We start from the raw sequence: 22,503 nt of genomic DNA on the forward strand, positions 1-22,503 counted from the left end.
CCTACGCTCAGCACTCTGCGGAGCGCTGTCATTCAAAACACGTCCACTCATTTTGGTGTTTAGTCCCAAAATGGAGGATGGAAGAAGAAAAGGGTTGGACAAGGAAATGACATCATTTCTTTTTTTTTCCCCCCACTGCAGTTAAAGCTTTATTTGTGTCAAACACAGACAATCTGCAGAGAAAACTGCATAAAAAACCGCACTAAAAACCGCACTAAAAACCGCATCAAAAACGCACCAAAAACGCACCTGCGTTTTCTGCCAAGAGCTGCGGTTTTTGTCCTGAAAAAAAAGGATTGAAATCAGGATCGTGTGAACATACCCTTAACATTTCTACTTCTAACTATATACTATCACTATGTAAGAACATTATTACTATCTAACTATTTAAGGCAACATTATCACTTTTAGGCAAAGTGCAACAACTAACATTCCCTTTAAGAGGAAACCAAGTCTTTTCTGAGGTAGTGCAAACAATCAGTTTGCAAGTCAGTTTAAAGCAAGAACTTTCACGCTGTAATCAGGAACAGTCTCTTCAAAAAGCTCTTCTTTGTAAAACCAGTAGAGAGCACCTTTAAGAAGGTGCAAACTATGTATAAGCAGTTTGTAATCATGCGCAGTTCATGATTCCAATGTTCTTTTGAAGAAAAATAGCAAAACTTGAAACAATAGGGATCCCGGGTAAATGAAGGGATCCCTTTAAGAATAAACCCTAGATGGGTTTAAAGCAGCAAAACAGGAAAGCAAACAGTTAACTATTTACAGTTTTCGGTTCTCCGAGGTTTATTCTGGCGGTGGTCTCCACCAGGGCTTTACCTGACAGGTAGCCCTCTGCGGCTTGGGAAAGCTCAAATATAAGTCCACTCCTGGCGCCAGGTGCACTCCATGTGTTTGTTCCCCCTGCACAGTCAGGTCGTGCGCTGCAATGAAAGTCTGTGTGGTCCAGTGGATGATGCCAGGGACGGTAGGGGTTGCCATGGCTGCGTCAGTGGCAAGTTCTTCCTCCAGGGTCCTGGAGACCGCCAATAGGGCTGTGCATCTCTGTATATCCCGGGCCCACCAGCTGTTCCCCTTTTGGTACCGGCGGTAGGTTACCGTGTCTCCAGGCTTCAGGGCGGGGCCTTCACCATTTCCACACAAGCAGGACTCTACCTCCTCCCGGGTGAAGTGGACCCTCACTGACGACCCGTTCTCCTGGACAAAGCCCTTCCCTCTCTGGGGTTGGTAAACGATCACAACACCCCACTTCGGCAAAGAGCCATCCAACAACTCGCCGCGAGCCTCCCGCTCCACTTCTCTCGTGTACTCAGCAATCAGGTGCCTCCGATACTCTCCCCATGGGAAGGGCCCAAGATCATGAACCCCCGGTGGTCTGGGGTCAGGTGGTGGGAACCCCGGGGCTCCAGTAGTCATAGTGGCGAGCGGACCAGGTGCGTAGGGAAGGCGATCTCCCTGGGAGTCGCGGCATCGGATACCTGCACTTGAGGTGACTCCTTCATTGCCACTCCAGTCCCCTAAGGCAGGTGCCAGGGTTGGTGATGGCGCAGGCAGCGGACTCCCCATAGGAAGCTCCCAGGGGTCCAGGCTCTCCAGCGGTGGCATGTTGGAGTAGTCCTCCGGTGACGGGAGTCTGTGTGGGGCCATTCTTTTTTGGAGATCCCCTCTGGTCTCCAGCTCCATTCCATCTGAGTCATGGTTTCGTTTCTTGGGTCTCCGCCCGCCATAGAGAATTAGGAGGCGGACCTCGGCTGCTGAATGACACGTCCTCAGGATACAGAAATATTTAGACTGGGCGGCCATTATTTTTCACGCCCACAGCTTCACGCCCTTCTTCTTCTCCTGCGCTCCTCGTGGTGCTGCAATGGCGGCGGTTTTGGTGGGAGTTTTGGTGGAGTTTTGGTGGTAAATGGCAATACACAGTCTTTGCAATAAATCACAGTTCAAGCACGATTTTGGCACAGTTCTAAGGCACACATGACCCAATTCTCGGGCTTAAGTAGATCATGTTCGTGACGCCAAAGTTGGATCGCCCCCAGGAGCAGGGCAATAGGGTACTCAGCACCGGGTCCCTCGGTCTCGGTTCTGGGGATGTCACGGTGGCCCGACCTGGTCCGTGGCCCTGCTGAGGGGCGCCCAATTAAGGGTGTAAGATTGTACGGTGTTCGTGACGCCACCTGTGGTATTCGGTCAGGGTGACCGACGCTACTGGGGGTCCGCTGGGGTGATGGAACGACAGCCAGATGGTATACCTTCCCACAGGTGAAGTATGTCCCCAGGGCTTCCCAAAGTGTGTGGATGATGACAGTGGTTGTTGTAAGGCGCGATGAACAACGAGGGCAAAAAGGTTGCAGTCTCTTTACCTTTTACTGAAGACTTCAGCATCCGCAGTCCAGAGTACCGCTCACAGGGCTGGCTGAGTCCGACCGGTCCGAAGGCACATCCAGAGTTCCCTTAGCCAGGAGGAAATCAGTAGCCTTCCTACTAGCGCCTGTGTGTTGTAGTACCTCCCTGCTGAGCACCACGGGAAAGTCCTCACAACCTTTGTAGATACTTCTGATGTTCTCTCTCTCTCTCTGTCCCCCAGATGATATGGATAGGACAACCCGTATGATGGGGTAGGCCTGGAGTTAATTTATAGGGACCCTAGAGACACCCCTCTCCCACAATTGCCTCCGTGTCTTCTTAGGTATTTAGGTTGGGCAGCCAACTTGGAATTGACGGTCCTGCTGTTGTTTGGAGTAATGCGTAGAGTCAGCACTCCCTCGGTGTTCCGGCCACCGGCTATGCGCCTCGGAAGGAGTCCGCCGATCTCGGGGCAGGACTCCTCCCAGGATTATCTCCTTGTGCTGTGACTTCGGTTCTCACTCTCCACAATATACTTTGCTTCGTGTCCTTTCTTAGGATGCTGCCGCAATGATGTGCAGGCGCAGCTCCGTAACGTTCTATCTCTTGCCAGGCCTCTGTCATGATCCCACTCCTGACAGGACCTCTCTGGGTCAAACCCAGGCTGCTTCTCCCTCGGTGTTATCTGGTCGAAGCCCAGTCTGCTTCTCTTCTAACTTCCTATCCAACCCACCAGTTTTACCCATGTGTGAGGAGTGCCCTAGTAGATAGAAGCTTTGCTCCCCCTGGTAGACTGGAGTGTAAAGTGTAGTGTGTGACTGTGATACCTGGCAAGGTGAACTCCTTTAGTACCATCAGACGTAACATCACTCCCCCTGGTGGACGAGCGACATTACTGCAACGACCAGGACTCTGGGGCGCTGCAATTATATGGTGCCCAGTCCGTGGAGGAAAGTCTCCTCTCCTCCACCCTGGGTACCAACCGCACATGATCTGCTTACTTCCCGCATGGTGGGCATAGCCCCATGCGCGAAGTAAGCAGATCAATGCATGCCTAGGTGTGCGGAATCCCCGCGATTCCGCAAATTTAATGAACATGCTGCATTTTTTTCCGGAATGCGATTCCGCTCAGGAAAACAGCGCAGCATGTGCACAAAAAATGCGGATTGCATTCTATTAAGTAGGATGCTTAATGTATGTGTTTTTTTTGCGGTTTTATAGCGTAAAACCGTGAAAAAAACCTAAAAAACTGCTACGTGTGCACGCAGCCTAGCTGGAAAAAATGTTAGGAAACATTCTTTCTAGGATAATAATGACTTGTATATAAATAAATAATAATAATAATAATAATAATAATAATATAAGGCAAAATAAATAAGAGAAAAAAATGCTGCTCCACATCTTGTGCTATGTTCACACATAGTGTTTTTGCACTTTTGCATTGCTTTCAATGGTGAAAAATAACATTCACCAGGAATTGTAATTTTAACATCTTACTACCTTATCTGGGATTGTATTGTGTGAGACATAATCAGACACATCCTGTTTAATTTATGTAGGAGGGAATCTGAAAGTCACAACTTTTTTTTTTTTTTTTTTTTTTTAGGGCCATCAGACAACCCTCACTATTGATGAAGGGCCAGCAGTCGGCCTTTACTGTTGCTAGAGGGCCAGCAGGCATCATGTGGACAGCTGAGACCAAGATAGATGATAGATAAAATAAAATAACACAGTCATTACAGTCAAATATGGAGATTCAAAGATATTTTGGGGTTATTCTGCTGCCTCTGGCACTGGGTGATTTGATAGTGTGAAAGGCATCATGAAATGTAAAGATCCCCAAAGGATTTTGTGTCGAAATGTAGTGCCCATTGTCAGAAAGCTGGGTTTTCATCTTAGGTCATGGGTCTTCCACCAGGACAATGACCCCAAACATACTTCAACAACCACCCAGAATTGAATGGAAACAAAGCACTGCAGGGTTCAGAAGTGGTAATTCAAGCTACAGTAGCATAAAGTCTCCCACCACTATCTCTTACATACACATGCTATAGAGAAACTTTGATGAATTTCTGAGTACAGATCACCATAAAAAACACGATTATGTCAATGAGTTGGAGAAAAGCAGTCACGTTATGGACTGTGGAAGACATATAGGTGACCAGAATGAACACTCATTTCCAGCAGATGATACCTAGCACCTATCCCTACACTAAACACAACTAACAGCGGTATTAATAGGGAATAGAATAGAAGTTACCTTGATTTTTTTTTGGTTAGGTTGCAGCAGCAAGGACTATAAGGCAATAATCCCTGACTACTTGTACATGCCTGTAATACGTTACCCCCTATTGTGACAGCTAACCCTACACGAATTGCAGATAAAAGCAGTATTATTAAAGAACTAGCTGTACTACCCGACTTCGCCCGGGGTAATAACTGCTGTTAGCAAAATAGAATGTGTTAACAAAAATTTATTCTGCACAAAAAAACCACAAAACAAATAGATAGAAATGTAATTATTAAAAGGCAAAAACTAAGCTAATAGAAGCATTTTACAACATATATTTCAACACCAGAGATATTCCACACAGATTTAACTAAATTGGCCAAGTAATGTGAAGTAATCTTCTACTACTTATTCGAGAGCCCTTTGATAAACGACATTCTTAGTTTTTCCTTCAGGTGCAAAGACAAACAGATTTTTGGCTGTTCCAACTCTTGAACAGGCCACACAAAGTTGACCATGAGAAAAGCATGGAGATTGTAAATCTAAGCTAGCTGAAGAGCCCGGCGTTGCCTGGGCATAGTAAATATCTGTGGTTAGTTATAGCACCTCACTTCTCTTACTTTCCCATCACGCCTCTCATTTTCCCCATCACATCTTTCATTTTCCCCCTCACATCTCTCATTTTCTCCCTCACACCTCTCATTTTACCCCTCACTCCTCTTATTTTCCCCCTCACTCCTCTCATTCCCCCCTAACACTTGTCATTTCGACCTCACATCTGTCATTTTCCGATCACTCCACTATTTTCCCTCACTCCTCTCATTTTGCACTCACACCTTTTCATTTTCACCTCACACCTCTCATTTTCACCTCAGTATATACATGTTTGTCATCTCCCTTATATATAGTATACACCTGTATGTCATCTCCTGTATATAGTATATACCTGTATGTCATCTCCCCTGTATATAGTATATACCTGCTGTGTCATCTCCCCTGTATATAGTATATACCTGTATGTCATCTCCTCCTATATATAGTATATACCTGTATGTAATCTCCTCCTGTATATAGTATATACCTGTGTGTCATCTCACCTATATATAGTATATATCTGTGTGTCATCTCCTCCTGTATATAGTATATACCTGTATGTCATCTCCTCCTATACATAGCATATACCTGTATGTCATCTCCTCCTGCATATACTTTATACCTGTAGGTAATCTGCTCCTGTATATAGTATATACCTGTGTGTCATCTCCTTCTGTATATAGTATATACCTGTATGTCATGTCCTGCTGTATGTAGTATGTACCTGTATGTCATCTCCTCCTCTATATAGTATATACCTGTGTGTCATCTCTCCTGTATATAGTATATATCTGTGTGTCATCTCCTCCTGCATATAGTATATACCTGTGTGTCATCTCTCCTGTATATAGTATATATCTGTGTGTCATCTCCCCTGTAAATAGTATATACCTGTGTGTCATCTCCTCCTGTATATAGTATATATCTGTATGTCATCTCCTCCTGTGTTAGACCTCATTCACACGTTATTTGGTCAGTATTTTTACCTCAGTATTTGTAAGCTAAATTGGCAGCCTGATAAATCCCCAGCCAACAGTAAGCCCACCCCTTGGCAGTATATATTAGCTCACACATACACATAATAGACTGATCATGTGACTGACAGCTGCCGGATTCCTATATGGTACATTTGTTGCTCTTGTAGTTTTTCAGCTTATTAATCAGATTTTTATTTTTGAAGGATAATACCAGACTTGTGTGTGTTTTAGGGCGAGTTTCGTGTGTCATTTTGTGTGTGTTGAGTTGCGTGTGGCGACATGCATGTAGCGACTTTTGTGAGATGAGTTTTGTGTGGCGACATGCGTGTAGCAACTTTTTGTGTGTCGAGTTGCATGTGACAGGTTAGTGTAGCAAGTTGTGTGCAGCAAGTTTTGCGCATGGCGAGTTTTGCGCGTGGCGAGTTTTATGTGTGGTGCCTTTTGAGTATGTGCAAGTTTTGTGTGAGGCAACTTTTGCATGTGTTGCAACTTTTGTGCATGTGGCAATTTTTCCGCGTGTGCAAGTTTTGCGTGTGGCGAGTTTTCCATGAGGTGAGTTTTGCACGTGTGGCGAGTTTTGCATGTGGAGAGTTTTGCGTGTGGCGAGTTTTGAGCGGCGACTTTTGTGTTTCAACTTTTATGTGGCGAGGTTGGTGTATGTGTGGTGAAATGTGCGCTGAGGGTGGATATATGTGTTCGAGCACGTGGTAGTGTGTGGCGCATTTTGTGTGTGTGTTCATATCCCCGTGGTGGTGTGGTGATTATCCCATGTTGGGGCCCCACCTTAGTAACTGTACAGTATATACTCTTTGGCGCCATCGCTCTCATTCTTTAAGTCCCTTGTTCACATCTGGCAGCTGTTAATTTGCCTCCAACACTTTTCCTTTCATTTTTTCCCCATTATGTAGGTAGGGGCAAAATTGTTTGGTGAATTGGAACGCGCGGGGTTAAAATTTCACCTCACAACATAGCCTATGACGCTCTCGGGGTCCAGACGTGTGACTGCAAAATTTTGTGGCTGTAGCTGCGACGGTTCAGATGCCAATCCCGGACATACATACACACACACATACATACACACATTCAGCTTTATATATTAGATAGAATCTATTTGAATTAACTCTGAAAAAAGCTATTAGTTTAACGTAGCCGCATCAAGGACTGTTATTTCATCAACCCTGCTGGGGAATATAATGGAGTGTTTCACATCTACTGTTATGGAGGAGACCAGGATCTTCTGCACTAACTATACAAAGTCTCCTGTCCTGGCTGTGAAATCCTGTATGCAGTGTGAGAACTCCCTATGTGAATATAACAAGTCAGCACGGGGAGTTAGTCAGGGGCGAGTCTACTGAGCACCCCGGCACCTTGCACATGAAAAGACAGGTGGAGTCCCAGTCCTGTGGTACAGTCGGTTACCTTCAGCACACAGTCACTCTGGTTGCAGGAGACGAGGTCTCAGGAAACACCACAATTCACAGTTCTGCTCCAACGGTAAAACCTTACTGAACAAAATAAGACAATATTTCCTGTACTTACCTGAAGCCTCTGTGTGTTGCATGGCACCAGTTCCTAGCCTGGTCCCGAACCCCGTAGTACTCCTGGGGACGATCCTGATGAGCCAGTGTCCGTCCACCCTGCCTGTCAAGCTAGGGCAGCTTTTATTCTCCCCGACCAGTGAATCCTCTGCCCGCACTATGGTATAGGTCTCGCCCTGGGCAAGCATGGTCGGGCTCTACTCAAGAGCAGGAAATGCCTTCCCTAAGTCCCTGAGGCTTTGCACCGTCCCCTTTTTAACTCCTCCCAACGGTTTAACCCTTATGTACCCCATTCTGTCCCTGAGCTAAAGCACATACAATAGGTACAAATACATTTACATTTTGGTAATAAGACATTAAGAGAACATAACATTATTAAACCGCACATTACATTAGTAAAACGTTAGGCAGCCACAAGTAACACTTGTGCTTGCTGTTCAGGAGAGGGAAGGCAATTGAGGGTCCCTGCCACCTCCTTACACTCCTCTTTCCTAAAACATGGTCATCTCCGACCATGATAACCACTTGACAGCCCACAAAAAGGCACTGGTTCATATATTACCTAAACAATAACGCCCTCTCGGCCAACAAGGGGCATACCTCTAGGCCAAACCATATAAACCTAAAAAACCAAACACTCCAGATCTATGGAATTGTGGCTGATAACACTAGATCCAGGAAATCATAATTTGTAATAAAATGGTCATTAACCAAAGGTCCATGCCAGAAGATAGAGGTATCAAAGAAAGTAATGAATATGCAAAAATACGTTTATTAAGATATTAAATATACATTACCATAATATAAATAAACTCAATATATGGACAAGGAGGTGAAAGGGAAAAGCAACAGCTAAAAAAGCAGCATGCATAGATGGCAAAAGCAATGCTGAAGATAACATGAGAAATCCGAGCACCCTTACGCTAACAGCGTACCAGCATGTGCTAAATGATCTTACTAGGGTTAACAAACCTGAATGTAACAAGTCCTGAATTGGATAGTCCCTAAGGGTTAAACCCTTTTAAAGTGAAAGACAAGAAGCACATAGTGTAGTCCGGGCAACAAGATTGTACATATATATCACTATAGTTGTGTAAAGTTACCTTGGGACATGTTGATTATGAATACCGGCGTGCTGTGAGCAGGGAGGGTGGCCTCAACGCGCGTTTCACCTGTCGTGGCTCCTGAAGAAGCGGGGACAAAAGCTACCCTAGCTTGACGGGCAGTGTGGACGGACACTGGCTCTGTGGGATTGGATCGTCCCCAATATGGGGGTCAGGACCAGGATAGGAGCTGGTGGCATGCAGCATACTGAGGCTGCAGGGAAAGGATAGGAAACATTGCCCTGTTTGTACCGTGTCATAAGTGTGACTGTTCAGTAAAGTTTAACCATTGGAACCGAACTGTGGCTTGTGGTGTTTCCTGAGATCTGGTCCCTTGCAACCGAAGTGAATGTGTGAGGAAGGTAACTGTACCGCAGGACTTCACTTGTCTTCTCATGTGCAAGGTGCTGGGGTGCCCATTGACTGTTGCTTAAGGGACTTGCCCACGACTACCACCCCATGCTGCCATGTTACAGATGCGCCTATTGGTTATAATACCCCGGTGGCACTAAAAACCCGCTCTGACAAAAAGCTGGAAACAGGGCAGGCCAGGACCTCCAAAATGTAGAGGGACAGTTCATGCCATGTGTCTAGCTTGGATACCCAATAGTTGTAATGCACAGAGGAATCACGGAGGATAATGGTATGGTCGGCAAAGTACTCTTTCAACACCTTCCAAAACTTTTCACTCTTTGTCAGAGTACCCTGCGCATCAGGGCTTGGGTGCTGGGAGGATCTGAGAAAACTGTCCAAGACTTTTGATACTGTGCCCTTGCCTCTGCTGCATCTGGTGTGTGTCTCCTTTATCTCTACTCCTTGGTTATTCAAGGAACTTTGACCTCTGCCACCAGTGTTGTCAGATGAGAATTTTTCTAATAATTCTTCAACTAGGGCCTTTTGGTACTATATCATCTTTTTAGACCTCTCCACCTTGAGAAGGAGCGATGGAAAGTTCTCGTTTTGTAGCATGGGTCTAGATGGGTGATGAACCAGTAGTGTTGGCCAAAATTTTCTGCTAGCCCTAAAGCTCCACTTACTTGTGCCACTCGCAAACATGTTTGCCATTTTTTGAATGAGAAAAATGATCAAGTTTATTATTTTTGACTCATTATTTTTTATTTGGTTCTCTGTCTAAGTTTAGAAATTGTATGAAAATCTAACCTAGTATTAAGTCATACTTATGCCAAAATATGGAAAATTCTGAAGGGTTTGTAAAGGTTCAAGCAGCGTCGTAAATCTCTTAAACTTGATAAAGGATGCTGCATGTACTTTGAAAATTCATGTTAGAATGGCTGTAAATTGACAGCTAAGATGATTGACAGCTCCTCTGAGTCATCTTCTCTGCTGCTGAGCTTTAACACTGCTCAGTACAAGCTGCAGCTTTCAGTCAGGCAGGGTGGGCAGAGGTTGAATACACTCATGAGCTATTTCATTCCACACTAGACTCATGAAATTCTCCTCTTAATATCGGAATTATAGAGGCATTCTGACATAGACTTTTCTAAGTATACCAGCCTCATCAGATCTGTGAGATCAGTTTAATAATGTATACAGTTTGGATTTTAAAATATGGTGATGGATCTTGCTTTAAAATAAAGAATTAGATTTGACTGTATCAAAGTTTTGGGAGTTTAATCTTTTATTTTCTATATCTTTTATTCTCTATATAAGTGTTTAATTTACTAATATCAATTATTGTTTTTTTTTTTTACAGAGAATATGATGTAAGCAAAATTAATTACATGTATGCCCAGTATGTGGCAAACACCATGGAACCACTCAACATACCGTATGTGAGTAAAGACAAAAGATTTTTATTGACAGTAAGTAAAACTAACATTCAAGATTTACTGCATCAGCAAAATATTAATTTGAAGAGGCAATTAAAGGAAATGAACAAGATGTTTGGGTGTTTACATTTTACAAGGGTTAATACTATCCCCACAAAGGAGTGAATAAGAAAAAGGAAAATATAATATAAAAGTAGTTTTGATGTTGATTTTCTTCATAAACCAATGTTTTGTGCATGCATGAAAATAATTAATGTTTTAATAGTTTGTTAAATTGTGTTTTTTATTTTTATTTTGTCAGTGATAACTACAAATTTGCAAATATTGACCTAAGTTTTACAGTTTGCATAATGGAGAAGGGAAACGTAACTGAAAAATAATGTAAATATTAACTGAGCCTTTTAGGGGACTTGCCAGATCACCTAACTCCTGACTTGTATTCCCCATAATGTAACAATTCTGGAGAATTTTTTCTTAGATAACTGCATGGTCCCATTACTCTGTTATTCCTTCTAAAAATGCATAAATAAATTGATAACTAGTTGGAGTTTTACCTCTGACACTGTCCATTAAATTTTTATTTAATCGTATGAACATATGTTTTAACATCATATAAGAATGAATAACGAACAATAAACAGTGATTGAAAAGGAACAAAGGAACAGAGAACAGAGTCGAATTTTAAGATTTTCTATGCATATAACAACATTGTCATTTCCAGTACAGAAATCATTCTGGTCACCAGTGTAAGATCTGAGGGGACATTCCTCAACAATGTGCTGAATTGTTTGATGGTCAGCTCCACAGTCACAGGCAGGAGAGTCAGATTTTCCCCACTTATGCATAAGATCTGCGCAGACACCAAAGTTTGTTCTGATACGATTCAGAGTAACCCAGGTTTTCCTTGGTAGGTTGAAGCCTTGTGGTTAGTGTTGAGCATTCCGATACCGCAAGTATCGGGTATCGGCCGATACTTGCGGGTATCGGAATTCCGATACCGAGATCCAATACTTTTGTGGTATCGGGAATCGGTATCAGGATTAATATCAATGTGTAAAAGAAAGAATTAAAATAAAAAATAGGGATATACTCACCTCTCCGACGCAGCCTGGACTTTACCGCCATAACCGGGAGCCGTTGTACCTAAAAATGCGCACTTGAATTGCCTTAGATGACGTCACGGCGCTCTGATTGGTCCGTAGCGGTCGCCTGACCGCTACGCGTCCAATCACAAAGCAGTGACGTCACCTAAGGTCTTTCAAACGCTTGAAAGACCTTAGGTGACGTCACTGCTTTGTGATTGGTCGCGTAGCAGTCACGCGACCGCTACGGACCAATCAGAGCGCCGTGACGTCATCTAAGGCCCTTCAAGCGCGCATTCTTAGGTACAACGGCTCCCGGTTACGGCGGTAAAGTCCAGGCTGCGTCGGAGAGGTGAGTATATCCCTATTTTTTATTTTAATTCTTTCTTTTACACATTGATATGGATCCCAGGGCCTGAAGGAGAGTTTCCTCTCCTTCAGACCCTGGGAACCATACAGGATACCGTCCGATACTTGGTGTCCCATTGACTTGTATTGGTATCGGGTATCGGTATCGGATTAGATCCGATACTTTGCCGGTATCGGCCGATACTTTCCGATACCGATACTTTCAAGTATCGGACGGTATCGCTCAACACTACTTGTGGTGGATTTTGAAAGTGAGGAAACGTTTGAAGCTCACAGTCTACTGCACTGACCCAAAGTTCTCGCCTTTTCTCTTCTAAATAAAAATCATGTTCATACAAAGTAATTGCAGTTCGAAAGGGTGGATGTGTTGATTTCAGTCGCTGTATTTGAACATCTTGGATATTTTGATGTATTGGGAGATTTTCATTATTCACTACTTTGGTGTATTCTTTAAGTAGGAGCTTTTGTCTTCTCAGGTTTGCAGGTGCGATATGGCTCAAGACAGGTAACCAGTGGATGGGTGTAGGTCTGATGACACCAGATAATAAGCGCATACAGTTGTTCAGCTGAGTGTCGATTGCATTCACGTGACTACTATTCACCATACTGGAGCACAATATTCTGCAGCAGAATACACCAAGGCAAGGGTAGATGTTCTCAAGACAGATGTTGAAGAATCCCCAAGAGGATCCGCAGAGTTTCTGAATAATATAATTGCGTGCTTTCAGTTTCTGTGCTGTCTTATCCAAGTGAGATTTGAAGGTTAGGATTCTATCAAGGGTTACACCTAAATACTTAGGATTGAAATTGTGTTTGACAAGTTGACCTTCAAAATATACTTTAAGTTCAGTCTTAGCGCTTGCGTTGTGTAAATGAAAGCAACATACTTCTGTTTTTGATGGATTGGGCTTTAGCCTCCATTGTTGAAAATACTTTCCCATTTCACTAAGATCTTCTATTAAAACCTCCTCTGCTTCCTCCATTGTTTTTTTCACTGTAGCAAGTGCTCAGTGATCGGTGTACACAAATTTCCGTAATATCGTGTCATGAATGTCCATTAAATGTTGTCAGCTAACTCTATGCAAGGACACATCCCTTCCACTAGTTGAATGGTAACCGTTACAGCTTTCCAAGTAGAATAACAGAACAGCACAATGCAAGGTTCTTCAAAATGTGATAAAATATATTAATTTGTTTCTGGAGAATATAGGTATTTAACCCCTTACCAACATATGACATATAGTTATTATGCTTTCCTTATATATTATTATCGTTGTCCCTGTTGAGGCTCACAATCTAAATTACCTATGAGTATGTCTTTGTAGTGAGGGAGGAGACCAGGGAACCTGGGGGAACTCACAAAAACACAAGGAGAACATACAAACTCTTTCCAGATATTGTCCTTGGTGAGATTTGAACCACTGAGCCACAGTGCTTCCAGTTGCATCATATGTCTGGTCCCTGACTTTGCAGGCAGATGATGGCTGTGATAATTAGCCATCATCTGCCTCTAACAGCAGAGTGTGGAGCAGAGTGGCTATTAACTTGTAAAATGCTGTTGCCATCTCATTTTACAGTGCGCCGGCAGGGGAGTGCATCCCTCCATGCACCTCCGTGATGCAATCACGTGGCACCAATGAGTTTCCATGACGTCCTGGGATCTGCTAAAAACTCTATTGTCTATCATCAATACCCCTGTGAACACTAGCTTCTGGTTGGCTGTTTATAAGAGACATGATTTTTGCTACAGTATTCTGTATTTTGCTATATTACTATAAGACAAACTGGACCATAGGAACCTCAAATTTGGGGGAGGAAAATAAGAAAATAATTATTTTACTAAAATGGTGTTGCGTCTTATAGTGTACTTTCATGATAAGTTACCAGGGGGGGCCATTGTGGTGGAGCAGGGGCCCAGGAGGCAGGGTTACTGCTGCAGGAAGCTGGCGGCAGCAGGAGTGGGGCAATACTGTGGGATCAGGGATCGGAGGAGAGAGTGTTTGGTGGCGCAAGGCTCCAGGCTTTCAGAAAATGTTGCGAGTTCCCGTACTTCCCATTCTTTTTACTGTGGAGGGTCTCAGGAAATTGGTCACCAGAGGCAGAGCATTCAGAGATTGAGATTGAGATGGGGAACACCATTTAACACACTTAGATTTTGCAGAGTACCTTCTAGCGGTTTAAGTCTCTGAGCTGGGCAGTCCCAAAGTTGTCCTGGGACTCCTCCAGGTCAGGGATATTGGCTTCAAAAGATGTTGCCTCATGATCATTTGTAGCCAGTATAATGAAAGAAAATTCCTCCGTTTACATTATATGACCTTGTTACTATAGCCGACTCGTGGCAACATACTGGACTACCGGGTGCTACATCTTTAGCCTATAATGATGAGAAATAACACAGGGAAAAAGTATTGAACGCATAAAGAAAGAGAGGTGAAAAAAGCTATGGAAAGTCATGACAACAGCTGAAATCTATCAGTAATTAGAAAACATTCCTGCCACTTTGTGAAAAATAATATCAGGTATGTTCAACAGATGGCCTACAAAAAGGTGTCTCATCACCAAGATGCCACATGAGAAACATCTCACGATGAGTAAAACCAGTGAGCTGTCTCACGACTTTTGAAACCTTATTGGTGCAAAACATACTGATGGCACCGGTTACAGAATTTCTAAACTACTGAAAGACCCAGAGAGCTTTGTAAGGACCAAAATCTGGAAGTGAAAAGAACATCATTTAGCCATAAACCGGCCTAGGCAAGGTGTTCCCCTCTGTATTTCAGACAGAGGAATGAAAGGAATTATCAGAATAGTTGTCCAAAAGCCGAGGACAACCAAAAAGACTTGGAATCAGCAGGTACAATTGTTTCAAAGAAAATTATAAGTAATGCACTCAACCTCCAAGGTCTGTTTGCACACTCATCATGCAAGACTCCATTGCTGAACTAAAAGCATGTTCAAGCATGGTTAAAGTTTGCTCAACAACATTTGCTCTTTACTGTAAGAGCAGTGAGGCTATGGATCTCTCTGCCGTATGATGTTGTAATGAGTGATTCATTACCTAAATTTAAGAGGGGACTGGATGCCTTTCTTGAAAAGTATAATGTTACAGGGTATATATACTAGATTCATTGTTAGGGTGTTGATCCAGGGAACTAGTCTGATTGCCGTATGTGGAGTCGGGAAGGAATTTTTTTCCCCAGTGTGGAGCTTGCTCTTTGCCACATGGGTTTTTTTTTGCCTTCCTCTGGATCAACATGTTAGGGCATGTTAGGTTAGGCTATGGGTTGAACTAGATGGACTTAAAATCTTCCTTCAACCTTAATAACTATGTTACTATGTTATTTAGACAAGCCTGTGAAATATTGGAAGAATATGGTCTGGTCAGATGAGACCAAAATTTAATTATTTGAGTGTCATATTGCACACCATTTTTGGAGGCCAAAAGGCATTGCCTATTATGCCAAACACACCATAACAACAGCGAAGTTTGGAGGTGGAAACATCCTGTGTGGGACTGTTTTTTTTAGCATACAGCACTGGCAAACTTGATATACAGTATTTTTCGGTCTATAAGACGCACTTTTTTTCTCAAAAAATTTTGGGGGAAAATGGGGTTGCATCTTATAGTCGGAATATACTTACCAGTAGTGTGGCGGCAGCAGGAGTCAGGTGATTCTGTGGTGGTCTGACACTGCAGGGCAATGATCTCACTTCCATCCCAGCAGTATTCGGCATTGCTCAGTGGTGTGGGGGCTCCGCCAACATTTTGCGAAGGCCCAGAGCCCCCGAACTTCTATTATTGCGATGCAGTGGCCTCCAGGAAAATGGCCGCTGGAGGCGGCGCATGCACAGATTGAGATCTCTGTCCCGAGATCTCAATCTGCGCATGCAGCGCCTCCGGCAGCCATTTTCCTGGAGGCCTCTGCATCACAGCAATGGAAGTGCAGGGGCTCTGGGCTTTCACAAAATGTCAGTGGAACCCCCGAACCACCGAGCGCTGCTGAACCTGCCACAGCAGCTTGGGATGGGATTTCCCGGAGGCCACTGCATCTCAGCAATGGATGTGTGTGTGGAGTTATAACAACGCCGAACCACCGAACAACCCCTGTGACCCGCTCTGCCAGCGCTGCCAATCCGCCCCCCAGTATACTGAATTTGGACTGTAAGACGGACCCCCCTTTGACACATTTTTTTCTCTATCTTCCTTCTTAAAATTTGGGTGCCTCTTATGTTCAGGTGCATTTTGTAGTCCGAAAAATATGTTAATTGAAGGAAGGATGAACGGACAAATGTACCTGGACATTTTTGATATAACTCTGCTGCCATCTACCAGGATGATGAAGATGAAACGAGAGTGGACATTTCGGTAAGACAATGATCCCAAAAATACAGCCAAGGAAACTCTCAATTGAGAAGTAAAATAAAACTGCTAGAAATGCCAAGCCAATCACCTGACCTGAATTCAATAGAACTTTTATGGAAGGAACTAAAGCTCAGAGTTCATAAAAGGAGCCCACGGACCCTTCAGGATTTGAAGAGTGTTTGTGTGGAGGAATTGGCCAAAATCACACTCGAGCAATGCATGCAACTAGTTTGTCCATCCAGGAGTTGTCTTGAAGCTGTAATCACCAATAAGCTTTTGTATGAAGTATTAAGTCACTTTCAGTAAGCGTGCTCAATACTTTTTCCCTGTGTCATTTTCTTGTCACCAATATCTAGCGAGAACTTCATGTCAATAGCACCTTTAGAAATATATTTACTTAGAAAATTGGTGAAGTGTATAATACTTATTTTACCCGCTGTGTGAAAAAAAAAAAATACCGTATATACTCGAGTATAAGCCGAGATTTTCAGCCCAAATTTTTGGGCTGAAAGTGCCCCTCTCGGCTTATACTCGAGTCATGATCGGTGGTGGGGTCGGCGGGTGAGCACTGTCATATACTTACCTAGTCCCGGCGATCCTGGCGCTCCCCCTGCCTGTCACACTGTCTTCGGTGCCGCAGCCTCTTCCCCTGAGAGGTCACATGGGACCGCTCATTAGAGAAATGAATAGGCGGCTCCACCTCCCATAGGGGCGGAGCCGCCTATTCATTTCTCTAATGAAGCGGTGCCGGTGACCGCTGATAGAGAAAGAGGCTGCGGCACCGAAGACAGGCAGGGGGAAGGAGCGGGACGCCGGGAGCAGGTAAGTATGACATATTCACCTGTCCTCGTTCCACACGCCGGGCGTCGCGCCATCTTCCCGGCATCTCTCCTCACTGACTGTTCAGGCAGAGGGCGCGATGACGCATATAGTGTGCGCGCCGCCCTCTGCCTGATCAGTCAGTGCAGAGAGACGCCGGGAAGATGGCGCCGAGGAGCTGCAAGCAAGACAGGTGAGTATGTTTTTTTTTTTTTTTATTGCAGCAGCAGCAACAGCTATGGGGCAATAATGGACGGTGCAGAGCACTATATGGCACAGCTATGGGGCAATGGTGCAGAGCACTATATGGCACAGCTATGGGGCAACGGTACAGAGCACTATATGGCACAGCTATGAGGCAACGGTGCAGAGCACTATATGGCACAGCTATCTATGGGGCAACGGTGCAGAGCACTATATGGCACAGCTATGAGGCAACGGTGCAGAGCACTATATGGCACAGCTATCTATGGGGCAACGGTGCAGAGCACTATATGGCACAGCTATGAGGCAACGGTGCAGAGCACTATATGGCACAGCTATGGGGCAACGGTGCAGAGCACTATATGGCACAGCTATGGGGCAATGGTGCAGAGCACTATATGGCACAGCTATGGGGCAACGGTGCAGAGCACTATATGGCACAGCTATGGGGCAATGGTGCAGAGCACTATATGGCACAGCTATGGGGCAACGTTGCAGAACACTATATGGCACAGCTATGGGGCAACGGTGCAGAGCACTATATGGCACAGCTATGGGGCAACGGTGCAGAGCATTATATATATGGCACAGCTATGGGGAAACGGTGCAGAGCATTATATATATGGCACAGCTATGGGGCAACGGTGCAGAGCATTGTATATATGGCACAGCTTTATGTGGAGTATCTATGGGGCAACGGTGCAGAGCATTGTATATATGGCACAGCTTTATGTGGAGCATCTATGGGGCCATAATGAACGGTGCAGAGCATTATATGTGGCACAGCTTTATGTGGAGCATCTATGGGGCCATAATGAACGGTATGGAGTATCTATTTTTAATTTTGAAATTCACCGGTACCTGCTGCATTTTCCACCCTAGGCTTATACTCGAGTCAATAAGTTTTCCCAGTTTTTTGTGGCAAAATTAGGGGGGTCGGCTTATACTCGGGTCGGCTTATACTCGAGTATATACGGTATATATATAGTGGTATATCGGCTCACTACTCTGCCCTCAGAGGTAGACACTTTCTCTTTAAATCTTCTGTTGCTTTATTATACATGTGGCATAAACCAACATGAAGTGAAAAAAAAAACACAGCCCTTCAGACACAACAAAAAAAACAAATTGAAATGGTATCCAGTCTCTGCACCCAGCTCTGGATAATAACAACTCACTGGTTCAGTTTTTCCTTCTCAGGACACAAAGCGCTGGAGTTCCTCTCTCCAGCCCTACTGACCACTGAATGCCTACTGACCACTGAGGCTGACTATTTAAGCTCTAGACCACACCCTGGGGTGTAGATAAGGTGGATCACCTCACACCTGTAAAATGGCCAATTAACCCCTCTCAGCAAATAGTGTGCTGGAGGAATCTTCTGAGTTTCAAATCACTGAAGCTAATAGCCCCTGTGAAACGTATCTCCCCTCCATCACTTTAGCAATGACTTTGTCACAATATATACACTGCTCAATAAAATAAAGGGAACACTTAAACAACACAATGTCACTCCAAGTCAATCACACTTCTGTGAAATCATCCTGTCCAGTTATGATGCAACTTCCACCTGAGCAACGAGGCCAATGTAAGTCTATGGGAAACTCAAGCATTTTTCCTGCGCCCCCCCTGGCTTTCTTCACAGGGACTTGAAATTGCAGATGTTGATGGGACAGTGCTCAAATGACATGGGAACATCATGGGGAAGAGGCCTGGAAGCATTTCTGACTCCCAGGTCACTGCTGTGAACAATGTTGTTAGAGTCTTACGCCACTTTTACAGACTCACAATAAAACATACAAAAGCGAAACCTTTCCAGTGTAATGACTTGTATATAAGGCAAAATAAATAACCAAAAGCAGAAATGCTCCTCCACACCTTGGGCTATGTTCACACGTAGCGTTTTTGATGCATTTTTGAACTTTAGTACTGCTTTCAACCATGAAAAATGCATTCACTGGGAAATGTCATTTTAACATTTTACAACCTTATCTGGCCATGTAGTGTGTGACACATCATCAGACACATCCTGTTTCATTTATGAAGAAGGGACTCTGAAAGTCACAAAGCCTATTTTTATAGAGCCATCAGGCGTCCTTTACTATTCTTAAAGGGCCAGCAGTCAGCCCTCACTATTCTTAGAGAGCCATCAGCTGGCTATGCTTTGTTGATTCCATTATTAAACATTGGGTCTCCTATACTATTATTGCAAAAGCAGTGAGTGGCAGTGCTGCCAAAAATTTGGACGCGTAACACTACCCCTTTGACGAAATGTACAGGAGGGCATCCTGAAAACAATGTTCCCATTATTAGGAAGTGGTTCTCCCATACTATTTGCCTATGCAGTGAATGCAAGGCCTGCCCAAAATTTAGAGGCACCTCAATACCCCTTTGAAGAGAAGTACAGGAGGGCCTCCTGAAAACAATGTTCCCATTATTAGTGTCATGATCCATTCCGGAGTTTGTTTTCTGTTATTCCCTCTCTGGACTGGTCATGCGGGGGTTAACACCCTCTGCCTCGTTTTGGATCTGGCTGGGCTTTTTCAGTCCTTTGCAGTCTTCTGGCCAGCGTCAGTGATAGTTCATGCTTTCAGGCTAGAGCAACTGACCCGTATACCCTACTGATCGTTCTGCCTCTGACTTCCCATTTTTTTTGTGAGACCCATTCCCTATCTCTAACTTAGTGTTTGTCTGGTGGTTTTCCTTACAGTGTATGACTCGGCCTGATCTCTGAACCCCGCCTCTTGCTTTCCATCTATGATACCTCGCTCCTCAACCGGCTTTGACTTCTGGCTTTTTCCCCGACTTAGTCTTACGTTTCACATTTTGTATATTGCACTCCTGTTTGGCTCTGACTTCTGGCTTGTCTCTGTCTTCGTGCATGCTGTGACCTCTGGTGCTTCTGCTCCTGACAGTTTCTGACTCTGCTCATCTGACCACTCTTTTGTTACCTGTGATACCTGGGCACCTGTTTAGTGTTGCTATGCTATGAGTGTGTAACCTCTGTTCCCTCACCAGCACCCCCTGGTGGAGGTTGCGCTAAACTGCACTGCAGCCATGTCACATTTAGGAAGTGGAACTCCCATACTGTTTGCCTATGCAGTGAATGCAGGGGTGGATTAAGGGTAGCCAGGGCCCCGGGCTGTTCAGACACTGTGGGCCCCCCCGGTCATGTGACGGGGGGTCATGTGATGGGGGGGTCATGTGACGGGGGGGGGTCATGTGACGGGGGGGGGGGTCATGTGACAGGGGGGTCATATTATACCCGAACCAGATTATTCCAGAAAAATGGCCGGGCCCTACTCTACTGTAACCTATTAAATATTTGTTAAAATCTGCAATATAATTTAGGTATATTTTGACCAATAATATCACATACAAGGAACAAATACCACCGTGCCATGACCAGACCACAAATTACAAACACAGTGATCGAATAATATCACATACAAGGAACAAATACCACTGCACCATGTCAAGACCACATATTACCACCACTTGGTGACCAAATAGCACATTCAAAGGACAAATACCACAACACCATTTCCAGACCATATATTACCACCACATAGTGACTGAATACTACAATACTGATCAGTAATAATAAAAAAAAAAAACACAATGCTATCACCATAAGTGCCAGTATTCACAGGAGATCTATACTTAGTATGCAGTGTCTGTGTAGAGGTAATACAGAGATCACTGGTGACATTATACACAGGAGCTCTGTATATAGTATAGTGTATAGTGTCAATGTGTAGGTAACACTGACTCACCAATGACGTCTCTAGGTGAAGTCCTTCATCTTTCATCCAGCACAGACCGCCATCATTTCTTCCAGCCAGGACTCGTTTCTGCAGGAAATAACACAGTTATCTCGAGCTCTGCTTGCAGAACACATTACTTAATTTTTCACAACTTCTACATTACACATGTAGAAAAAAAGGCGACATAGACATAGTATCACTCTGCACAGTAACAGGACCGCCCCCCCCATTTAAAACAGTATACTCAAAAAATAAAATAAATACATCACTGCAGTAATAATATCCCTTAATTAGCCTCTATGGTAATAATGTTCCCCACCCTGGCCCCGTGTGTCTCATTCCTGGCTCCAGCCATATGTTCTCCCATCCTGCACCCATGAGTATCCATTCTACACCATATGATCTCCCCATCCTGCCCCATCTGTCTCCATCGTATTCTCCTGCCCCATGATCCAATCCTGCCCCATGTCTTTCATTCTGCCCCATCTCTACATTCTGCCCATGCCTCCAGTCCTGCCCCCAGTGTGTCCAGCAATCTGCCCCAGTGTGTCCAGCATATTACCCCCAGTGTGTCCAGCAATCTGCCCCAGTATGTCCAGCATATTGCCCCAGTAACCAGCAATCTGCCCCAGTGTGTCCAGCATTGCCCCAGACAGTGTCTCCAGCAATCTGCCCCAGTGTCTGACTCCAGCATATTGCCCCCAGACAGTGTGTTCAACAATCTGCCCCAGTATGTCCAGCATATTGCCCCAGTGTGTCCAGCATATTACCACCAGTGTGTCCTGCAATCTGCCCCAGTATGTCCAATTGTCCAGCATTGCCCCCAGTGTGTCCAGCAATCTGCCCCATTGTCTCCAGCATATTACCCCCAGTGTGTCCAGCAATCTGCCCCAGTATGTCCAGCAATCTGCCCCAGTGTCTCTAGCATTGCCCCAGTGTCTCCAGCAATCTGCCCCAGTGTCTCCAGCAATCTGCCCCAGTGTGTCCTCCAGCATTGCCCCAGTGTGTCCAGCAATCTGCCCCAGTGTGTCCTCGATCATTGCCCCAGTGTGTCCTCGAGCATTGCCCCAGTGTGTCCAGCAATCTGCCGCAGTGTCCCCAGCATTGCCCCAGTGTCTCCAGCATTGCCCCAGTGTCTCCAGCAATCTGCCCCAGTGTCTCCAGCATTGCCCCCAGTGTGTCCAGCAATCTGCCCGTGTCTACAGCATTGCCCCAGTGTCTCCAGCATTGCCCTAGTGTCTCCAGCAATCTGCCCCAGTGTCTCCAGCAATCTGCCCCAGTGTCTCCAGCATTGCCCCCAGTGTGTCCAGCAATCTGCCCGTGTCTA

At 44.7% G+C, this 22,503-nt stretch overlaps 1 protein-coding gene across 2 annotated transcripts in view; it reads left to right on the forward strand.

Annotated features, from left to right (window-relative positions):
- PDE5A (phosphodiesterase 5A) overlaps window positions 1-22,503 on the forward strand; it is a 498,536-nt gene that overhangs the window by 307,276 nt on the left and 168,757 nt on the right. For both annotated transcript variants that reach the window (XM_077278445.1, XM_077278452.1), the window contains exon 8: window positions 10,500-10,608. In XM_077278445.1, coding sequence (XP_077134560.1) covers window positions 10,500-10,608 — 109 coding nt within the window. The remainder of the gene's footprint in view (window positions 1-10,499; window positions 10,609-22,503) is intronic.

The sequence above is a fragment of the Ranitomeya variabilis genome, chromosome 1 (assembly GCF_051348905.1).
Source record: "Ranitomeya variabilis isolate aRanVar5 chromosome 1, aRanVar5.hap1, whole genome shotgun sequence".
NCBI lineage: Eukaryota > Metazoa > Chordata > Amphibia > Anura > Dendrobatidae > Ranitomeya > Ranitomeya variabilis.